The sequence below is a fragment of the Cetorhinus maximus genome, chromosome 3 (assembly GCF_964194155.1).
Source record: "Cetorhinus maximus chromosome 3, sCetMax3.hap1.1, whole genome shotgun sequence".
Lineage (NCBI taxonomy): Eukaryota > Metazoa > Chordata > Chondrichthyes > Lamniformes > Cetorhinidae > Cetorhinus > Cetorhinus maximus.
In genome coordinates this window covers 135,562,336-135,585,378 of record NC_135881.1, presented here as the reverse complement: position 1 = coordinate 135,585,378, position 23,043 = coordinate 135,562,336, and the positions used below count along the sequence as shown (strand labels likewise).

At 41.8% G+C, this 23,043-nt stretch overlaps 1 protein-coding gene across 1 annotated transcript in view; it reads right to left on the bottom strand.

Moving 5' to 3' along the window:
* The window catches only part of chn2 (chimerin 2), a 379,687-nt gene that overhangs the window by 164,738 nt on the left and 191,906 nt on the right, over positions 1-23,043 (bottom strand). The window contains exons 3-5 of the mRNA XM_078539034.1: positions 20,707-20,762; positions 15,685-15,716; positions 10,036-10,149 (exon numbers count right to left, since the gene is read on the bottom strand). Coding sequence (XP_078395160.1) covers positions 10,036-10,149; positions 15,685-15,716; positions 20,707-20,762 — 202 coding nt within the window. The remainder of the gene's footprint in view (positions 1-10,035; positions 10,150-15,684; positions 15,717-20,706; positions 20,763-23,043) is intronic.

The following is a 23,043-nucleotide window of genomic DNA, read 5'->3' as shown; positions in this document are numbered from 1 at the left end:
GCATGCATTAACAGTGCTTTTCCAATGGAAAAAACACCATAATGCAGTGAAAAATATTATAATATATCCTGTCAGCCTGCCTGTCATCTTTTCCACTGTGATTTAAAAGGCTTTGACTGAAAAAATAATGCTTTTGACACAAAGAAAAAAATATATACTTCAAAACCACTTGCTCCCTTACGTTGATTGTTGGGGAAATTGCATAAAAACAGTTAGCAGAGACAGTGCTGTAGTGGTACGGTCACTGAACTAGTAATCCAGAGGCCCAGGCTAATGCTCTGGGGACAGGGGTTCAAATCCCACCATGGCAGCTGGAGCAATTTAAATTCAATTAATACATCTGGAATTGAAAGCTAGTCTCAATGATGGTGATGAAACTATGACTGATTGTCATAAAAACTCATCTAGTTCACTGATGTCCTTCAGAGAAGGAAATCTACCATCTTCACCTGGTCTGGCCTACATGTGACTCAAGACCCACAGCAATGTGGTTGACTCTTAACTACCCTCTGAAATGGCCTAGAAAGCCACTCAGTTCAAGAGCAATTAGGGATGGGTAACAAATGCTGTCCTTGCCAGTGACACCCACATCCCATGAAATAATTAAGGAAAAAAACAGTAATGCTGTTCAGCCAATGCACACCACACTATTTACAGCCAACTTTTATCTTTGCCTATTGGTGTTCAATTTTGAAAGTTGGCATGTTGACCATTTGTTCTTAAAATGCAAATAATGACTGGAAGAGGACTAAGAAATTTAAAAACATAAAAAGCATAATTGGCATGGATATTATTTGCCACTTGCCAGCCCAAGCCTGGATATTGTCCAGGTCCTGCTGCATTTGGACATGGACTGCTTCAGTACCCGAGGAGTCGTGAATGGTGCTGATCATTGTGCAATCATCAGCGAGCATCCCCACTTCTGACCTTATGATGGAAGGAAGATCATTAATGAAGTAGCCAAAGATGGTTCCACCTAGGACACTACCCTGAGGAATTCCTGCAGTGATGTCCTGGAACTGAGATGTTTGACCTCCAACAACCATAACCATCTTCTTGTGCTAGGTATGACTCCAACCAATGGAGAGTTTTCCCTGATTCCCATTGAATCCAGTTTTGCTTGGGCTCCCTGACGCCACACTTGGTCAAATGCTATCTTGATCTCACGTCACCTCTGGAGTTCAGCTCTTTTGCCCATGTTTGAACTAAGACCATAATGTAGCCTACTCCTTTTGCTGAGATAGTGACCCTGCTGTAGTTCCACTGTCCCTATCCTCCACTTGCTGTCTCCTCTTTCCTGAGTCCATTTATCTCTCTGCTCTATAAGCTCTACTTGGCTTAAATCATACATTTGATATTGACTCCCTGTTTGCAAAGCCACAGATTGTCAATTAGCATGTAATCATATTTGTGTAACTCCTTAGCTAGATCACATTCGAAGCACTGTCCAATTTTGGTCCTTTCATATGGTGACATCATATCTGACATCCAGTACTGGATAAGCAAAACACATCCTCAACTTAAATATTGGGGAGACTGAAGCCACTGTTTTAAGTCCCTACTACAAACTTCATCCCTCTCCCTGATAACAGTCTGAACCCAAACCAGTCTGTTCACAACCTTGGTGTCATATATAAAGCCAAGATGGAGGATTCAGACCTTCTAGTAACACAATCACTAAGACCTCCTATTTCCACTTCCATATCATCTGACTTTGCCCATCTCAGCTCATCGGCTGCTGAAACTCATTCACGGCTTTTTTACCTCTAGACATGACTACTTAAACACATTACTGGCTGGTCTCCCACATTCTGCCCTCTGTAAACTTGAGGTCACCCAAAACTGCTGCCTGTGTCTTAACAAGTAGCCAAGTCCTATTCATTTATCACTCATGACTCGCCGACCTACATTGGTTTCCAGTCAATCAATGTCTTGATTTTAAAATTCTCATCCCTTGTTTTCATATCCCTGCATGGTCTTTCCCCTCTGTATCTCTGTAATTCCCTTCAATCCCACAATCACAACCCTCAAAGATATCTATGCTCCCCTAATTCTGACCTCTTGAGTATCCTGGATCTTAATCGCTCCATGTTTAGCTGCTGTGCCTTCAGTTGCTTAGGACCTAAGCTCTGGAATTCGCTGCCTACATCTCTCCGCCCCTCTGCCTCACTTTTCACCTTTAAGGCATTCCTTAAAACGTACCTCTTTGACCAAGCCTTTGTTCATCTGACCTAATATGTGTGTGTGGCTGCAGGTCTTATTTGTTTTCTGGTGCTCCTGTGAAGCACTTTGGGATATTTTAAAGGAGCCAAGTTGTTGCTGTTGTTGGGTGATATGGAGGCTTTGGTAAATGTTACAAGGAGGATCACAAGAATGATTGTAGCTTCACAATCTTAATTGCTCAGATAGGCTTAGAAAGCTTGATATATTTAGTCTAGTGATGCGTAGACTTTAGGGCAATTTGGTAGATGTATATAAAATAGTTCAAATGTTCCGACTGATAGACTGGCATATAAATTAAATAAGGATATAGCAAGGTTAGATGTTAAGCAGTTCTGCTGTTCCCAAAGGACAGCAGACCAATGGAACAGTATGATGCACCATAGTTGAGGATGGGAATATCCGTGGAGCCTCCTTCTCCCAATAATTTTCAAGTTTACAATCACCGTTCTTGACTTGATGCGGTAGGGCAGCAGAGACTTGCTCTGATCCACCAGTTTTGGAATTGCTCAGCTCTGTCTAGAGGCATTTAGCATACAGCCCTGTGTTGTAGCTTCACTAAGTTGATCCCTGCTTCTGGAATGCCCCTCTGCACTGTCCACTGAACTAGAACTGTTATTTCACCTTGGTAATGTTGGAGGAATGAGAGATGTATAAAGCAATGAGGTTACAGATTGTGTCAGTATTCAATTCTGCTGCAGCTTAGGGCCAATAGTGCGTCATGGATGTTCAGTTTTGGGCTGCTATATCTCTCCTTAGTCCATTCCACTTAAGCACAGCAGTGGTGCCATATTATATGATAAAGAGGGCTCTCACTGTTAAAAAGATTTTGTCCTCAGAGGACTGTGCAGTGGATACTGCTATCAACGCATTTATTTACAGGTGTGTCTGCAAGTTTGTGAGGAGAAGGCCACTAACTGATGCAAGTCCATTATGGCAGGTACATCCTTCTGGACTTGTCCAGTTCGGTCAACGATAATTGCCAAGCCACCCTTTCTGCTGGACATTGAGCTTCCCCCGTCCAGAGTATATGTTGGAACCAATAAATGAGATCAAAGCTCTGCCACATCCAGTTGTGAATGGTGGTGAACAGTTAAACAACTAAGGAAAGGAAGACATTCCACGAACATCTCCATCCTCAAGGATGGTGAGGCTCAGAACATGAGTATAACAGACTGTAAAGAGTGTAAAAGAGGGAGGCGTGGCCCAGTGGTAATGTCACCGGACTAATAATCCAGAGGATAAGGCTCTGGAGACACGGGTTTGAATCCCACCACAGCAGCTGGTGGAATATAAATTCAGTTGATAAATCTGGATTTTCAAAAAAAATGCTAGTCTCGGCAATAGTGACCATGAAACCACTGTCAATTGTTGTAAAAACCCATCTGGTTCACTATTGCCCGGTAAGGAAGGAAACCTGCCATCCTTACCTGGTCTGGCCTACATGTGACTCCAGACCCACATTAATGTGGTTGACTCTTAAATACCCTCTGAAATGGCCTAGCAAGCCACTCAGTTGTATCAAAATGTTACAAAGTCTACAAAAAGGAATGAAGCCGGACAGATCACTCAGCATCAGCCTAGGCTCCGGAAACGACGACGACAAATCCAGCCTCATCAACCCTGCAAAGTCTTCCTTACTAACATCTGGAGGCTTGTGCCAAAATTGGGAGAGCTGTCCCACAGACTAATCAAGCAAATGCTTCACATAGTCATACTCACTGAATCATGCCTTACAATGTCCCAGACACCACCATCGCCATCCCTGGGTATGTCCTGACCCACCAACAGGACAGACCCACCAGAGGTGGTGACACTGTGGTATACTGTTGGTAGGGAGTTGCCCTGGGAGTTCTCAAAATCGATTCTGGACACCATGAAGTCTCATGCCAACAAGTCAACATGGGCAAGGAAACCTCCTGCTGGTTACCATCTACCTCAACCCCAACCCTCCTCAGCTGATGAATCAGTACTTCTCCATGCTCAACACCAGTTGGAGGAAGCACAGAGTGGCTAGAGCACATAATGTACTCTGGGTGGGGGACTTCAATGTCCATCACCAAAAGTGACTCGGTAGCACCACCACTGACCAAGCTGGCCGCAAGACTGGGTCTGCGGCAAGTGGCGAGGAAGCCAACAAGAGGCAAAAACCTATGTGGCCTCGCCCTCATCAATCTAACAGTCGCAAATGTATCTACGACTGTATTGGTAGGAGTGATCACCACACAGTCCTTGTGGAACCAAAGTATGGTCTTCACATTGAGGATACCCTCCATCGTGTTGTATGCCACTACCATCGTGCTAAATGGGATAGATTTCAAACAGATCTAGCAGCTCAAAATTAGGCATTCATGAGGCGCTATTGGCCATCAGCAACAGCAGGATTGTGCTCAACCACAATCTGTATCCTGATGGCCTGGCACATCCCCCAACTAACATTACCATCAAAGCAGGGAATCAACCCTGGTTCAATGAAGAGTGCAGCAGGGCATGCCAGGAGCAGCACCACTCATATCTAAAAATGAGGTGTCAATCTGGTGAAGCTGCAGCACAGGACTACTTGCACGCCAAATAGCGGAAGCAGCATGCGATAGACAGAACCAAGTGATCCGACAACCAATGGATCAGATCCAAGCTCTGCAGTTCTGCCATATCCAGTCATGAATGATAGTGGACAACTAAACAACTAACTGGAGGAGGGGAATCCAAAATATCCCCATCCTCAATGATGGGGGAGTCCAGCACATCAGCGCTAAAGACAAGGCTGAAGTATTTGCAGCAATCGTCAGCCAGAAGTGCTGAATGGGTGATCCACCTCAGCCTCCTCCTGAAGTCCTCAGTATCACAGATGCCAGTCTTCAGCCAATTGGATTCACTCCAAGAGATATCAGGAAACAACTGGATACTGCAAAGGATATGGGCTCCGACAACATTCCGACAATAGTACTGAAGACTTGTGCTCCAGAACCAGCTGTGCCCTTCGGAAAGCTGTTCTAGTACAGCTACAACACTGGCATCTACCCAGCAATGTGGAAAACTACCCAGGTCTGTCATGCCGACAAAAAGCAGCTCAAATCCAACCAGGCCAATTACTGCCCCATCAGTCTACTCTCAATCATCAGCAATGTGATGGAAGGAGTCATCAACAGTACTATCAATCTGAATTTAACTAGCAAAAACCAGCTAACTGAAGCTCAGATTGGGTTCTGCCAGGGCCACTCAGCTCCTGACCTCATTATAGCCTTAGTCCAAACATGGACAGATGAGCTGAACTCCAGAGGTGAGATGAGAGTGACTGCCCTTAACATCGAGGCAGCAGTTGACCGAGCGTGGCATCGAGGAGCCCTAGCAAAACTGGAGTCAACAGGAATCAGGGGAAAACTCCCCATTGGTTGGAGTCATACCTGGCACAAAGGAAAATGGTTGTGGTTGTTGGAGGTCAGTCATCTCAGTCCAAGGCTATCACTGTGGGAGTTCATCAGGGTAGTGTCCTAGATCCAACCATCTTCAGCTGTTTCATCAATGACCTTCCTTCCATATAAGGCCAGGAATGGGGATGTTCACTGTTGATTGCACAATGTTCAGCATTGTGACTCTTCAGATACTGAAGCAGTCCGTATCCACATGCAGCAAGACCTGGACAATGTTCAGGTTTGGGCTGATAAGTGGCAACTAACATTTGCTCCACACAACTGCCAGGCAATGACCATCTCCAATGAGAAAGAATCTAACCATCGCGCCTTGACGTTCAATGGCATTACCATCACTGAATCCCCCACTATCAACATCCTGGGGTTACCATTGACCAGAAACTGAACTGGACCAGCCATCGAAATACTGTGGCTACAAGTGCAGGTCAGAGGCTCGGAATACTGTGAAGAGTAATTCACCTCCTGACTCCCTAAAGCCTGTCCACCATATACAAGGCATAAGTCAGGAGTGTAATGGAATACTCTCCACTTGCCTGGATGAGTGCAATTCCAACAAGAAGCTTGACACCATCCTTGATTGTCACTCCACTACCTTCGACATCCACTCCCTCCACCACCAAAGCACAGTAGCAGCAGTGTGTACCATCTACAGGGTGCACTGCAGCAACTAACCAAGGCTCCTTCGACAGCACCTTCCAAACCCGTGATCTCTATCACCTAAAAAGGAAAGGGCTGCTGATGCATGGGAACACCACCACCTGCAAATTCCCCTCCAAGTTACTCACCATCCTGACATGGAACTATATCACCGTTCCTTCACTGTCTCTGGGTCAAAATCCTGGAACTCTCTCCCTAACAGCACAGTGGGTGTACCTACACCACATGAACTGCAGAGGTTCAAGAAGACAGCTCACCACCACCTTCTCAAGGGCAATTAGGGATGGGAAAAAAATGATGCAGGCTTAGTTAGCAAGGCCCACATCCTGTGAAAAAATAAAAAAATGTCTGAAGTGCGTGCAACCATCTTCAGCCAGAAGTGCTGAGTGGATGATCCGTCTCAGCCTGCATCTGAGATCCTCATCATCACTAATGCCAGTCTTCAACCAATTCAATTCACTCCACATAATACCAAAAAACAGCTGAGCAGACTAGATACATCAAAGGTTATGGGTTGGAACAACATTCTGACTGTAGTGCTGAAGACTTACGCTTCTAGCCATGCCTGCAGCCAACTGTTCCAGTACAGCTACAACATTGGCATCTAGCCAACAATATGGGAAATTACTCAGGTATGCCCTGTCCACGAAAAGCAAAACGAATCCAATCTGTCCAATTATTGCTCCATTAGCCTACACTCAATCCTCAAAGAAATGATGGAAGGTGTTGTTGACAGTGGTATCAAGTTGCTGTTATTCACCAACAACCTGCTGACTGATGCTGAGGTTGGGTTCTTCCAAGACCATATGACTTCAGGCCTCATTATAACCTCGGCCCAAACATGGACAAATGAGATGAATTCCAGACGTTAGGTGAGAGCAACTGTCCTTAATATCAAGGCAACATTTGACCAAGTGTGGCATCAAGGTGCAAAAGTAGAGCTGAAATCAAAGTGAATCAAGGGGAAAACTGGAGTCAATGGGAACCCGGGGGAAAGCTCTTCACTGGTTGGAGTCATACCTAGCACAAAGGAGGATGACTGTGGTTGTTGGAGACCAATCATCTAAGCCCCAGGACATTGTTGTAGGAGTTTCTCAGGATAGTGTCCTGGGCTCAACCACCTTCAGCTGCTTCATCAATTACCTTTCCTCCATTAATAGCTCAGAAGTGGGGATGTTGCTGATGGTTGTACGGTGTTCAGTTGCATTCGCAACTTCTCAGATAATGAAACAGCCCGCATTCAGGCTGGACTGACAAGTGGAAATAACATTCACTCCACACAAGAGCCAGGTAATGACCGTCTCCAAGAAGAGAGTGTCTCACCATCTCCTCTTTACATTCAACAGCATTACCATCACCGAATACCCCATCATCAACATCCTGGGAGTCACCATTGAACAGATACTTATATGAAGCAAGCATATAAATACTGTGCCTACAAGAACAGGCCTGAGGCTGGGTATTCTGCAGAAAATAACTCATCTTCAGACTCTCCAAAGCTTTCCACAATCCGCAAGGCACAAATCAGGACTATGATTTTTTTTTTATTCATTCACAAGATGTGGGCTTCGCCACTGGGCCAGCATTTATTGCCCATCCCGATTTGCCCTTGAGAAGGTGGTGGTGAACTGCCTTCTGGATCCACAGCAGTCCATGTGGTGTAGGTACATCCACAGTGCTGTTAGGAAGGGAGTTCCAGGATTTTGCGACAGTGAAGGAATGGTGATACATTTCCAAGTCAGGATGGTGAGTGGCTTGGAGGGGAATTTCAAGGTGATGGTGTTCCTATCTATCTGCTGCCCTTGTCCTTCTAGATGGTAGTGATCGTGGGTTTGGAAGATGTTGTCTGAGGAGCCTTGGTGAACTCCTGCGGTGCATCTTGCACATGGTACACACTGCTGCTACTGTGCATCAGTGGTGGAGGGAGTGAATGGTTGTGCCAATCAAGCAGGCTGCTTTGCCCTGGATGGTGTCGAGCTTCTTGTGTGTTGTGGAAGCTGCACTCATCCAGGCAAGTGGGAAGTACTCTCCACTTGTTGGAGCTGTGCTCATCCAGGCAACACCAAACAACCTCAATACCATCCAAAATTAAGCAGCCCACTTGGACTGGCAACCGATCCAACATCATAAATATTCACTCCCTTCATCACTAGTTCACTGTGGCTGCAGTGTGCACCATCTACAAGATGCACTGCAACTACTTGCCAAAGGCTTCTTCAAGAGTTCCTTTCAAACCTATGATCTCTGCCACCTAAAATAACAAGGGCCACAAAAAACCACAACCTGCAAGTTCCCCTTCAAGTTACATACCATCATCTTCATTATCACTGGAGGAAAATTCTGGAACTTTGTTTGTACCCACACTACATGGATTGCAGCAGTTCAAGGAGGCAGTTCATTACTGTCTTCCCAGGGTCAATTAGGGATGGGCAATCAATGCTGGCCTTCCCTGTGATACCCATATCCCATGAACGAATGTAGAAAAGAAAATAATTTCCCAGTATTACAAAGTGGTGTTTAATATGAGGAGTACTGATGTGACAGTTGACAGGGAATGGTAGCTGATAATTAGCAGGAGGCCTCTTTGGCCTTGTTTCGCTTGAAGCTTGGAGACTCCTTGGGATCTAAGGTCAATGCTGTATATTTCCAAAGCCATGATTATTATATGGTACAACCCTGTGCCTCCACTGCTAATGAGTACATCCTGGATAGGACATATCCAAGAACAGTCATGGAGGAATCTGGCATTTGAATACAGCTACGTCAAACTATTGCTCAACTAGTCAGGGAAGAGCTTGCCCAACTTGGACAGTAGTCTGAGGAAGCCTTTTCGTGATCAACTGTGCTGAGATTGTGAGAGTCTTGCCCCAGTCTGATACATGTGTAATTGCTAAAAGACTTCAATACTTTTAATATTCTACTCTGTAACAGGCATTTTACAACTGACTGCCTTGCCAGGTTACTTCAGCAGGTATTAACATTCAACTGTATGTAGTGTGGGATGGAATCACATGCAGACTAGATTGAGTAGGAGTTATCAATGAAGCAATTAGGTTTTTACAATAAAATGGAAACTTTGATGACAATTTTGCTCTGACGCTATGTCATATATTTCCAAATTTATTGAATTAAATGTATAACTTTACCTTGTGGGATTTGCACATATGAATGCTGGAATACTAGTCTAGTAATATAGCCATTACATTTATTAGTTTATTTCCTCATTTCAGGCACTGGCCTGATCAAGGTGAACGGATGGAAGACAATAGATCTATCACATTTTTGCACTACCTGTGATGTTGCAAGGGAAACAAGTCTTTGAAATCACAACCTGATCAAGAGCAACAAGTTTGAGCATTCTGCAATTCAGTTTAAATTGCAAAGCATGGCTTACTTTTTGTGTACAATCTATATGCGATCTTGTGCCTCTACTGGGATTTAGTGTTGTAAGATTTACATATAAGAACTGAGTCAGTGTGGCACAAGAGGTGCCCTTGGAAGCATATACAAATATGAACAGGACAGGCAGGGGTTAAAACACACAAAACTTAGACAGTTGGCACCTGTGGGAGCCATAGCTGTGTGAGGGTGGGCTAAAATATAAATATCTTTCTTACTCTAGATAAAGAAATTCAAAAATATAACAATATCTGTAACTGTGCTTTAAGAAAATAGGAAAATTCAACATAATTTGTTCAGTTCATTAACATTAGGAACAGACACTGACCTCAGAGCCAATGTGTTGCTACCAGGTTGACGTTGGCTCTCCCTGATGAGATAAGCTCCCTCAACTCCACCAAGTAGTTCATCAGCCTGCTCACGAGATATCATCCCATGGAACCTGAGAGGAGGATACACTTTGTAAAAAACAAATTATCGGCAAGATTATCTTTAGTTTTCAGGACATACTGCAAGAATGTGTTTTCAACAAATTATGTGCAGTTTCAGTTTATTCCCTGCCCCTCAATGTGACAGTATTATGATAAAAAATGCTTTAGGCCTGAGCACATATAATTTAAATCAGAATCAATGAACTACAGGCAACATTTAAACTTGATCTAGGGCAGCCAGAGTGACAACTGTATTTTGATAATGAAATCACAATCATTTCAAACAAAAATATCAAATTTTACACTTAAAAAGCAGAGAAATGGCAAAAAAATGAGGTACTGTCAAGCAGGTTGAAAAAAATTTGCATTATAGCTGGATTGATACCGTGTGCAAAGAAATCTTTGCCAATAAAATTTCCAAAATGAGTGGCAATGTGTTACCAAGTCACCAAAGCCATAGGTTGCCATGTTATGAGGTCAAGCTGACACAAGTAACATGGTAATTATAAAAGCAAAAACTGCAGATGCTGGAAATCCAAAACAAAAACAAAAATACCTGGAAAAACTCAGCAGGTCTGGCAGCATCTGCGGAGAGGAGCACAGTTAACGTTTCGAGTTCGAATGACCCTTCAACAGAACTAAGTAAAAATAGAAGAGAGGTGAAATATAAGCTGGTTTAAGGAGGGGTGGGACAAGTAGAGCTGAATAGAGGGCCAGTGATAGGTGGAGATAACCAAAAGATGTCACAGACAAAAGGACAAAGAGGTGTTAAAGGTGGTGATATTATCTAAGGAATGTGCTAATTAAGGGTAGAAAGCAGGACAGGCAAGGTACAGATAGCCCTAGTGGGGGGTGGGGAGGGGTGAAGGAATCAAAAAAGGCTAAAAGGTAGAGGTAAAACAATGGATGGAAATACATTTAAAAATAATGGAAGTAGGTGGAGGAGAGAGTTCATGATCTAAAATTGTTGAACTCAATATTCAGTCCGAAAGGCTGTAAAGTGCCTAGTCGGAAGATGAGGTGCTGTTCCAGAAACATGATAGGGTCCCCCTTGTCCTCACTTATCACCCCACCAGCCTCCACATTCAAAGGATCATCCTCCGCCATTTCCATCAACTCCAGCATGATGCTACCACCAAACACATCTTCCCTTCACCCCCCCCGGCGGTATTCCGCAAGGATCATTCCCTCCAGGACACCCTGGTCCACTCCTCCATCACCCCCTACACCTCAACCCCCTCCCACGGCACCTTCCCATGCAACCGCAGAAGGTGCAACACCTGCTCCTTTACTTCCCTTCTCCTCACCGTCCAAGGGCCCAAACACTCCTTTCAAGTGAAGCAGCATTTCACTTGCACTTCCCTCAATTTAGTCTACTGCATTCGTTGCTCCCAATGCAGTTTCCTCTGCATTGGCGGGACCAAACGCAGACTGGGTGACCACTTTGCAGAACACCTTCGGTCTGTCCGCAAGCATCACCCAGACCTCCCTGTCGCTTGCCATTTCAACACTCCACCTACTCTCATGCCCACATGTCAGTCCTTGGCTTGCTGCATTGTTCCAGTGAAGCTCAACGCAAACTGGAGGAACAGCACCTCATCTTCCGACTAGGCACTTTACAGCCTTCTGGCCTGAATAATGAGTTCAACAATTTTAGATCATCACCCCACCATCCCCACCCCCTTTCCGATTCCCCCCCTCTTTTTTTTCCAATAATTTATATAGATTTTTCTTTTCCCACCTACTTCCATTATTTTTAAATGTATTTCCATCCATTGTTTTATCGCTACCTTTTAGCCTTTTTTGATTCCTTCACCCCACCCCACCCCCACTAGGGCTATCTGTACCTTGCTTGTCCTGCTTTCTACCCTTAATTAGCACATTCCTTAGATAATATCACCACCTTTAACACCTCTTTTTGTCCTTTTGTCTGTGACATCTTTTGGTTATCTCCACCTATCACTGGCCCTCTATTCAGCTCTACTTGTCCCACCCCCCCTTAAACCAGCTTATATTTCACCTCTCTTCTATTTTTACTTAGTTCTGTTGAAGGGTCATTCGAACTCAAAACGTTAACTGTGCTCCTCTCCGCAGATGCTGCCAGACCTGCTGAGTTTTTCCAGGTATTTTTGTTTTTGTTATGGTAATTATAAAAGTCATTTCACTTTGTGATTATGTTTGCAAACTTAGAAGGAACATTGCAGAATAGTTTTCTATAAAGAAAATAGTCCTTGAGAGTTTTTTCCAAAGGCTACTTTTACAATAAATCCCAATTAGACTTAATTAAATTTTCATAATACATCTACAAATTATGAAGTTGCACTTGCTTTGGAAGTAACTGTTCTGTCCATTTAGTTCGATAAAATTACAATTTGCAAAATTGAATTTTCAAAAGGCGAAATAGGGTGCTACAAAACTTTGTCAATAAAGATAATTTGATCTATAATCTACATTTCTTTTTATGTGATTAACTGACTGTTTAATCATTTAGATTTTTAAAATATTTACAGAATTACAACAGTCCATGCTTCTAACTGCTCATATTTATACCAAAGATTATTGTATAAGTAGATGTAATCTACAGGGAATGAAACTTGGCATGGGAATGAAAACACAGGAAATGCAGTAAAAGAAAAAAAGTAACTGTTCCTTCTTCAGGTACCATGCCTTAAGTGAGTATTAGAGACCATGGACTTCCATTGTATTGGTCCATGATTATGCATGGCAAAGTGCTGCAGTGGTTTGTCATTGACTTCTGCAGTATGGCTGACCAGGAAACTCTCCTGCTCTTACCGCCTGCCATCAGGCATGTTTCACAGATTTACATGCTGATAATCAACCTGTTTGGCCACGTTATGACCACACCTTCCATGGCCATCAAGTCCCGAATTAGGACTTGAACGTGAGCTTCTGATCCAGAGGTAGGGACACTACCACTGCACCAAAAGATTTTCCAAGGAACTGTTAAAGAAATGGAAAAAGTCAGGGCTCAAAGATGATTTTTTAAAAAGTGTAAAAAGACAGAAAGGAATACAAAGGAAGTGACTGCTTGAGAAGATGCCTGGTCATGGAAGAGATATATTAAAGTTTGCATACCAAAGATGGACAAAAAGTTTTCAGCTACTAGAGATAGGTTAACAAAAGATATGGGAAATATATGTACAATGATGCAGGTGGAGTAACCTTGGTGAAAGAAGATGAAACCAAAGAGAGGTGGGGAAAATATTTTAACTGGCTTATAAGTGAAGGAAACCCAAGATCAGAGTCAGAAGAGGTAGCTGCAAATCAAGGAATGACAACTTGCATCAATCTGGAAGAAATCAGAACAGCATTGAAAGGAATGAAAAATGGCAAACCAGTAGGACGGGATGAGATAGCGATGGATAGTATGGACCTGCTTAGATGAATATGGGGTTCAGGTCTTGAACAAGCTTATCAATTGAGTTATGATAAAACAGAAAATCCCAAGGGCATGGAGGGAAAGCAATTTGGTACCAATATTCAAAGGAAAGGGAGATGTTCAAGATTGCAAAATGTGCTGAGGAATTAAACTCCTTCCACATACCTTTAAGATATGGGAGGGAGTCATGGGCCAGAGACAGAGGAAAATAGTGGAAATCCATGAAAGTCAGTTTGCATCACTGGAAGAAGCATCACCGATGCCATTTTTATCGAGACAAATGATGGAGAAATATCGGGAAAGCCAATGCAATGTGAAGATTGCATTCATCGATCTAGAGAAGGCTTATGACTGGGTGCCTGGTGGAGATGGGAGGTGTGGGGTTTTGGGGGACGGGGGGTGGGGGCTGGGTGGTGAAGTCTGGAGATGTGCTAGAATTTGTGGAGTCCCTGAGAAGTACATACGGCTATTTCAGGACATGGACAAGGAGTGCTAGACAAGAGTAAGAAGCAGTGTGGGGGAGAGCGAGAGCTTCAAAGCCAAAGTTGGGTTACACCAGGGATAAGCACTAAGCCCCTTCTTCTTCCTGACTGTCATGGATATTCCAGCTGAGCAAGTGAAACGAGAAGTAGCACCATCAATGATCTTGCAGATGACATTGAACTATGTGGTGGGGATGATGAGAACATGACCAAGTCTCTGAGGAAAAGCACTGGAAGATAGCAGCATGAAGATCCAGTAGACCAAAGGCCTAATATATGGACTGTCAATCTGAGCTTAGGGAAAAGAATCAGAGTGAATGTGTGAAGATTATGGGTGAAGACTTGGAAAAAGTGAGTGGTTTCAAATAGCTGAGGCCAGTAGTGGAAGAAGATGGAAGTAAGGAAACGGAAATTAAACACCAGATTAGCTCTGAATGGACTAATTGGAGGAAGTGCAGTGGAGTATTGTGTGATAGAAAAGTATCATTGAAACAGAAAAGAAAAAATCTACAAGAGTTGTGAGACCGGCCTTGTTATACAGTGCAGAAACTTGGGCAACATCAAAAAGAGAGGAACATAATGACTGGATACTAATGGGATGCAGATGATAAGATGGATGTGTGGGGTAATGAGAAAATACAAAATCAGGAACCAGCACATCAAGGGGTCTGAAGACTGTTGAAGCATCAAAGAAAGTAGCCTGGAAGAGATTGAAATGGTATACTCATCTGATGCAAAAAGAGAGAGGAAATGTGGTGAGGTGGGTAATGGAGATGGGGCAGCCAGGAAGGAGAAGAGGAAGGCCTAAGACCAGATAGAAAGATGCAGTCGCAAGGGACTTAAACATAGGGGAATTGGAAGAGGAATAGATGACTGACAGGAGGAGGTGGAGAAAGATAATCAATCAGCATTGTGGAGAGCCCAAGTAAAATGGGAGAAGCCAAAAGGAGAAGATAGTAGTCATGCATTAATTAAAGCAAAGACATTAAAGTTGCCTTTGTGTTTTTGTAGACAATTCAGTAATACAAAGAAACAGGCAAGCATGGTTTTCTGCAAAATGCAAACCTTTGAGAATTCTTCTGCACTGACATATAAAACAGCTTCTATAAATGTTCCTTAAATCAATCAAATGATCCCAGAGGACAGTGTATGAGAGATGTGATGTTAATGTAAAGTACAGCTAAAACTGAAGATATTATTGTGTCTGCTACAAAATAACTTAAGAGGAACACTCAAATGTTTTAAATGTATATATATATATATATATATATATATATATATATATATAATTTGTTTATGGAATCTGGGCATCAATGGCAAAGCCAGCATTTATTATGCAATGATATAGAAATGCACTCTGCTGCGAAGTGATATGGAAATTATTTCTGGTGTGGCATGGTGTAAAATTGCTTGTTAGATCACAATGTTGGTAAAGAATGTAATCTTCACATCATAATATCACTGCAAACCACTATACATCATAAAAAAAAACACAATCCTGCATAAACCACGTAAATGTATCACTCTGCTGCGTAACTGCCTTTCCAACATCAATCTGATCTGCAGTTTAGCTTCTATCCCTTCCCAAAAAGTCCTTCCTTTTTTTAAGTTATTTGAAAAACAGAGAGTAAAATTTGAACAAAAAAAGAAAATAGCTTACGTACTCTCTTCCATAGTACTTTGGCCTGTTTTCAACCTATAAACCAAAGAAAATTGTTACCAACATGTACATATATCAGTCCTTGAAGAGAAATGGATCTAAAAGATAAATAAGGAAGCTGTACAACCTGCTACCAAAGTGGTCACATTAGCATGTGTTGCTAAATTGAAACTTTAAATACAGTGAAGACGCAAATGTCCTCAGAACATTATATAAACCATGTTTACAACAAAACTACCTCAAAAATAATACTGTACATCTCTTGTAACTTGTGTAACAAATGGCAGTAGCACCTTTCATAATACTTATTTCATTTATTATAGAAGACTACCCTGCTCTATGTATTTAATTCTGATACAGGATATCACATATTGTATACCTGGAGCATAAGTCAAGTGCTAGAAAAATGCTGGGACTCTCAATTTCTTTTCAAACTAACTTTAATATTGTACTGGAGTTATGCTCTGCCTTGGGGTCAAATCTTGACTAGACAAATTATGGAGTTACATGGTGAATTTTACATCTCTGCAATGCAGAAAGTGAGTTAGGCCATAGCCTCTAGAATTCCTTTTTTAAACCTCTCCACTCCTCTTCCTTTAAGGTGCTCTTTAAAACTTACCCCTGTGACCAAGCTTTTAGTCATCTGTTCCAATATCTCCTTCTTTGGCTGGGTGACAATTTTTGTTTAGCTATGGCCCTGTGAAGCACCTTGTGACAGTTTACAACATTGAAGGCACTATATAAATGCAAGTTATTGTTTTGTGCAATGCGCATTGGGGCTACATAAGGTGACATTTTTATTAAGCAGCTCTGGGTTAAAAATGGTTTGCCAAATTAACTAGTGCGTATTCACCTCAAACATCGCTAATACATTTACAGAATTATGAATCCTGTCACCAACCATATTTTTTCCAGACAGCTGGACTCTGTAAAATAGAAGGAATTTGCATTTATGGAGGAACTTAACATGTTGTCCAGGATGTCCCAAAGTGCTTCATAACAGATAAATTGGTCTAAGTCTTATATGTGTAAATGCATGCAATTCTTGTACAGAAAAACCTCAGAAACAGAAAATAAAATCCTTAACCAGTCATTCTCTGAATTTGTTGAAAGAGGTGATGGTAATAAGTTCAGAAAGAAGAGCAATGGTATAGGGATGGAAAAAGATGTCAAACAGATATCAAAGATGGTACTCGGGATATCACAAACTCTCCAGTTGCCTGGATGAGTGCAGCTCCAACACTCAAGAAGCTTGACACCAACCAGGGCAAAGCAGCCCACTTGATTGGCATCCCATCTACCACCTTAAACATTCACTCACTCCATCACCGATGCATATTGGTAGCAGTGTGTATGCCATCGACAAGATGCACTGCAACAGCTCACCAAGGCTTCTTTAATGGCACCTTCCAAACCCGTGACCTCTACCACCTAGAAGGACATGGGCAGCAGATGCATGGGAATGCACCCCCTACAAGTTCCCCTCCAAGCCACACACCATCCTGATTTGGAACTGTCTCGCCGTTCCTTCACTGTCATTGGGTCAAAATCCTGCAATTCCCTTCCTAACAGCAATATGGATGTATCTACACCGCATGGACTGCAGCAGTTCAAGAAGGTGGCTTACCATCACAAGGGCAAATACAGATGGGCATTAAATGCTAGTCTAGCCAGCGACACCCACACTCCATGAAAAGAGAAAGGAACCATCATCATAATACTAAAAGGAGATTTAAATGTGTCAGAAGATACCAGTGTGGTTTGACAGTTGGCATTAGATAAAGGAACTGAGGGCATCCTGGCTAAGTTTGCAGATGATACAAAGATAGGTGGAGGGACAGGTAGTATTGAGGAGGCAGGGAGGCTGCAGAAGGATTTGGACAGGTTAGGAGAATGGGCAAAGAAGTGGCAGATGGAATACAACGTGGGGAAGTGTGAGGTCATGCACTTTGGTAGGAAGAATAGAGGCATAGACTATTTTCTAAATGGGGAGAGAATTCAGAAATCTGGAGTGCAAAGCGACTTGGGAGTCCTAGTCCAGGATTCTCTTAAGGTTAACTTGCAGGTTGAGTCGGTAGTTAGGAAGGCAAATGCAATGGTGGCATTTATTTCGAGAGGACTAGAATATAAAAGCAGGATGTGCTGCTGAGGCTTTATAAGGCTCTGGTCAGACCACATTTAGAATATTGTGAGCAATTTTGGGCCCCTTATCTCAGGAAGGATGTTCTGGCCCTGGAGAAGGTCCAGAGGAGGTTCACGAGAACAATCCCAGGAATGAAAGGCTTAACGTATGAGGAACGTTTGAGGACTCTGGGTCTATACTCGATGGAGTTTAGAAGAATGAGGGGGGATCTGATTGAAACTTACAGAATACTGAAAGGCCTGGATAGAGTGGACGTGGGGAAGATGTTTCCATTAGTAGGAGAGACTATGACCCGAGGGCACAGCCTTAGAGTAAAGAGAAGACCTTTTAGAACAGAGATGAGGAGAAACTTCTTTAGCCAGAGAGTGGTGAATCTATGGAATTCATTGCCACAGAAGGCTATGGAGGCCAGGTCATTGAGTGTATTTAAGACCGAGATAGATAGGTTCTTGATTGGTAAGGGGATCAAAGGTTATGGGGAGAAGGCGGGAGAATGGGGTTGAGAAACTCATCAGCCATGATTGAATGGCAAAGCAGACTCGATGGGCCGAATGGCCTAATTTCTGCACCTATGTCTTATGGTCTTATTAGTAAATAACTTCACAAAGGTGGGTGAAAAAACAATTAACTTTTGCATTCAAGGTTATTCAAAATTCAATAAATAAAAGATTACCCGCTAGTTTAATGTGTTTCTATACATTAGGTTATAGGTGGTCAATCTCTCCTACTAAAATAAAACAATCTTAGCAAGTATTTCCCAGTGAGCTACCAATTTTCACTGATAAATCTTGAAATTAGAAATGCAATTATATGTTAACACAATAATTCTAAAGCATTCCCTGGATTTACTGCATTAGAAAGTCCAAGTGCAATGCTGTGGGAAATCCACCAGATGGCAACTGCCACAGAAATTTCTTTCAAAAGGTTTCAGATTATTAGTAGAGTAGGCTACTACAGCTATAAAAGCAAAGAATGTATATTGAAATGATTATACTTCACACCATTTGAATAACAGTCTTGAAGGACACTTGTTTCTAATCTGTTAGATTAACTAAATTGTGAAGCCATTTCTTTTTGTTGTATTTAAGTTTTACTCACAACATTTGCTTGTATATGGCACCTTTAAAGTATCCCAAAAGCTTTACAGTAGGAACTGGAGAAGGGGATAGAGAGAAGAAGAAAAAGTATTGATAGAAAGAATATAGAACATTAATTGCTCGTTCAAGAGTTAGTATAGGTGACCAAAAGCTTGGTTAAATTTAGGCTTTAAAGTTGATTAAAATTAGGTCTAGAAGAGCGGTGAAACAATCACATGGCGGGGGAGGGGAGGGGGGGGCGGTGTGTGTGTCTGTGTGTGTTAAACTGAGAATTCCAAAAAAGTCATGTCAATGGTGACTGAAGGTTCTTTCATTAACGATGGGATGATGATGCATGTAAAAGCTTGAGTTGTACACCAAAGAGCATTTATGTTATAATAAAGTAGAAGAGAAGGCAGAGATAGGATAGCTTGAGACTATGGAGGGATTCATAAACAAAAGTAAGGATTTTAAATTTAATGTGGTTGGGGGCCCAAAGTAGCTTAACAAGGAAGGATAAAATGGGCGAACGAGACAGAATGCAGGCCACTGAGTTCTGAACATGTTGGATTTTCTTTTGGAATCCCCAAAAAGAATTTCCATCCTCAGCACTTTGCTGCACGCGAATGAGCTTTGGTAAACTATTGGCAAGCAAAAGTCAAGCCTCTACAAAACAGTGCATTTAGCAAAATTCAGTAGGAATGCTCAAATGCAAAAAAAAACTGAATCTTAGAAAAAATTTTCATTGTGAAAGTCAGCGTTTAGAAGCCTATAACAACAACTTGTATTCATATAATATTTATTTAGAAGTGCAATAACCATAAGTTTATTTTATAAAGGTACGGTATGAATTGAAGGGCAGGGCCAGTGAGAAAAACACAAAACCAGACATGGGGTCAATTTATATAACTTCGGTACTTCTGATAAAACTCTTATCTTTGGCAAAGAAAAGTACATTGAGATTGGCTACACAAATCTAAATATCTTAAATTCTCAACCTGTGCCACCAGCAGCCTTGTGAATTTGAGACTATGCAGTCAAACTCCATTAAACTGAATGTCTAGATGACACAGGACCGATGCACAGCACCTTGTTAAAAATGAAACAAAAGAGGGTTCTCTATGAAAATTTGTTCATATTTTAATTTGCTCTTTTGCAATTTTACACAATTCATATTCAGAATGGTAATGAAATACTCCCGCAGACAGCAGCAATATAATCATACTACTGAAAGGATGCTGATGCAAATCAGCACAATTATCACAGCATTAGAGCTAATGGATAGTTAACAAACCAAAGAAACTAAAGAATAGAAAATAGAAGTGTGATTTAAATTATTAGCACAGCATTGGGTCTACAAATATTTAGTGAAATGCTATTTCATTTCATTTTGGATGAAAAGTGTGCCAGAAAAACAAGTGTTACGTTGCAAGTATCTGTTTTTACCAACATCAAACAAACCACATGATATTCAGGCTAATAAGAATCACACTGGTCTAAAATTGCTCTTGGGGAAATTAATTATGAAAGTCTTTCACACTATTATAAACCCATAGTTGGGCAATGAAATGCTTAAATCACTGACACTTATTGTTTTACAGCACCAAATTCACTGCCACTTTGATTCGGAAGATTATTTCAGTTGGGAACTTGGCAATTTGACAAAATAACTTTCCATTTCAACATACTGGTGATCACACAACACGCAGGGACTTTCTCGGCCATCAACAGCAAAATCAAAACATTCTGTGCTGAGCAAAGCTCAAAACTGTTTTGTCACTTTACTCCAGTCTAGTTTCCAACTGACCTCTCGAGGACAAATAATTCTCTTCGGACGTGGGGCTTCCTGCTGTAACTGATACACTGTCCAAAAACAGAACAAAGTAATGTTAGCACATTAAATACACCAATGAAGTAGAGTATCCAAAACATCACTGGAGCTAAATATCTGAATCCCACATTGCTGATCTAGATGTTTTAATTCCATAATTATGCAGATTTTAATCTTTATAGCACCATGTGCGAAGAAATATTATATTGTATATTAATTTTGAACCTTTCTAGACTGAAAGTGACCCACACCCCCCCCCCCACCCCCTTCAATTTGTAGCCATTTAGAATGTTCAGATTATTGCATTTTCAAATTTATACCAACCTGGGATCACTTATACAAGTGAATCCAGTTCCGTACCCTCTTATGACAAACCGCTGCAATGGGAAATAATGGTACTAAACAACAACAACTTATATTTATATAGTGCCTTTAACATACTGAAACAATGCAGGGTGCTTCACAGGCACACTTTAACACAAAGTACAAAACAAACAATAAAACAAACAAACACCAAGCCAGTTAAAGAGATATTAGGTCAGATCACCAGAAGCTTGGTCAAGGAGGTAGGTTTTCAGGATTATCTTAAAGGAGAAAAGCAAGAAAGAGAATCAGAGAGGTGTAAGGAGGGAATTTGAAAGCCTAAGGCCTAGGCAACTGAAAGCATGGCCACCAATGGTGAAACAATTATAATTGGGAATTTACAAGAGACCAGAATCAGAGGAGTGCAGATATTTTGGAGGGTTGTGGGGTTGGAGGAGATTACAGAGATAGGGAAAAGCTAAACAAAAAACATTGTCATGATTTACAATGGGTATGCATCACTGAGTTAGTGTTATGGAGTGAAAACTTCTTTACTAGTTCAATTTTTCCTGTTTGAATACATAAATAGAATGGACATTTTCAAATCAATAGCTCTCAATCCTTTGATCCAAAAACTAGCAACACCTGCATGCTTTATATAAGGTGCTTGCATGCAACTTTCAATTTAAAGAAGCAAAGTATGACATTTGTGTATGAAAAAATTGGAATCTTTGAAATCCGAAATAAATACTGAGAATGCTAGAAATGCACAACAGGCTGGTCAGCATCTGAAAGAAAAAGCTGGATCCATGTTTTTAGCTTGATGCTTAAAATAATCACCAACAAAGGATATCAATATGGAGCTATTTTCAGATGAACAGTATGTTGACTTATTACAATTCCTGTAATTAACCAGCCATGGTGATCCCCAACCACTGATATCCTATATGCTAAGCAAAGCCTAGCTATTTTTCACAAACAGTAGGAAGAAGCAAGTAAATACCTAAATATGGACAGACAAATCATCTTCCACACACCCTAGTAGCCAGTTCCAATTGCAGCATTCTTTGCCACTCTAGGAATTTAAGAGGGTAATCGGAATTTAAAAAAAGAACTTTGTGGCGAGATTTTCCCTGCACCTTATCAGCAGTGAAATTATATAGATATGTATAAATAGTAATGATAAAATCAGCTCCTAATAATTTTAAAGTTGCCAAATACATCATATTTTAACTGCAGATATTTTTAAAAATGAAACACTATGGCCAGGATTTTCCACCCCCGTTTGAAGTGGGAGTGTTTGGTTGCGAGATTGGAGTTTCTTGCAAGAAGGCCCTAGTAGCATTTCCCAATGACGTAAACCCAGGATGCGACTGTCTCCTCCCCGTCAATGGCGGGCCACGTTTCCCACCGTCAAACGTCATGGACTTAATTGTAATAAATTAGCATTTAATTATTGTGGCCACATGCCAAAATCATCCCCCCGTCAAATTTAAATCCCACATCGGCGTGATTTACAACTGCCTTTAAAAGGTGTGAACCTGGCAGCTCCAACTTCAAGAACTCGGAGGTGAGTGCACACACCTTTGCACGGCACTCACAATGATCCCAGCGGCTCTGTGGATTTGTGTGCTTTGGTGGGGGGGGGGGACATGGGTGGCACAGGCGAGTCTCTGCAGCAGCTTATTTTTGGCTGCTTTTTGGTGCTGGGGCAAGGAGGACAGTGCAAAGGGGGAAGGAGGAGAACGCAACCTCTGGGCAAAGACTTTGGAGACAGCACAGAGGGGGTTCACAAGAATGATTCCAGGGATAATGAACTGTAGCTATGAGGATAGATTGGAGAGACTGGGACTCTTTTCTTTGGAGAAAAGGTGGCTGAAAGGAGACTTGAGAGAGGAATTCAAGATCCTGAGGGGTATGGACAGGGTAAATAGAGAGAAACTGTTCCCACTCAAGAGAACTAGAGGGCACAGATTCAAAATATTTGGCAAAGGGAGTAAATGTGATGCG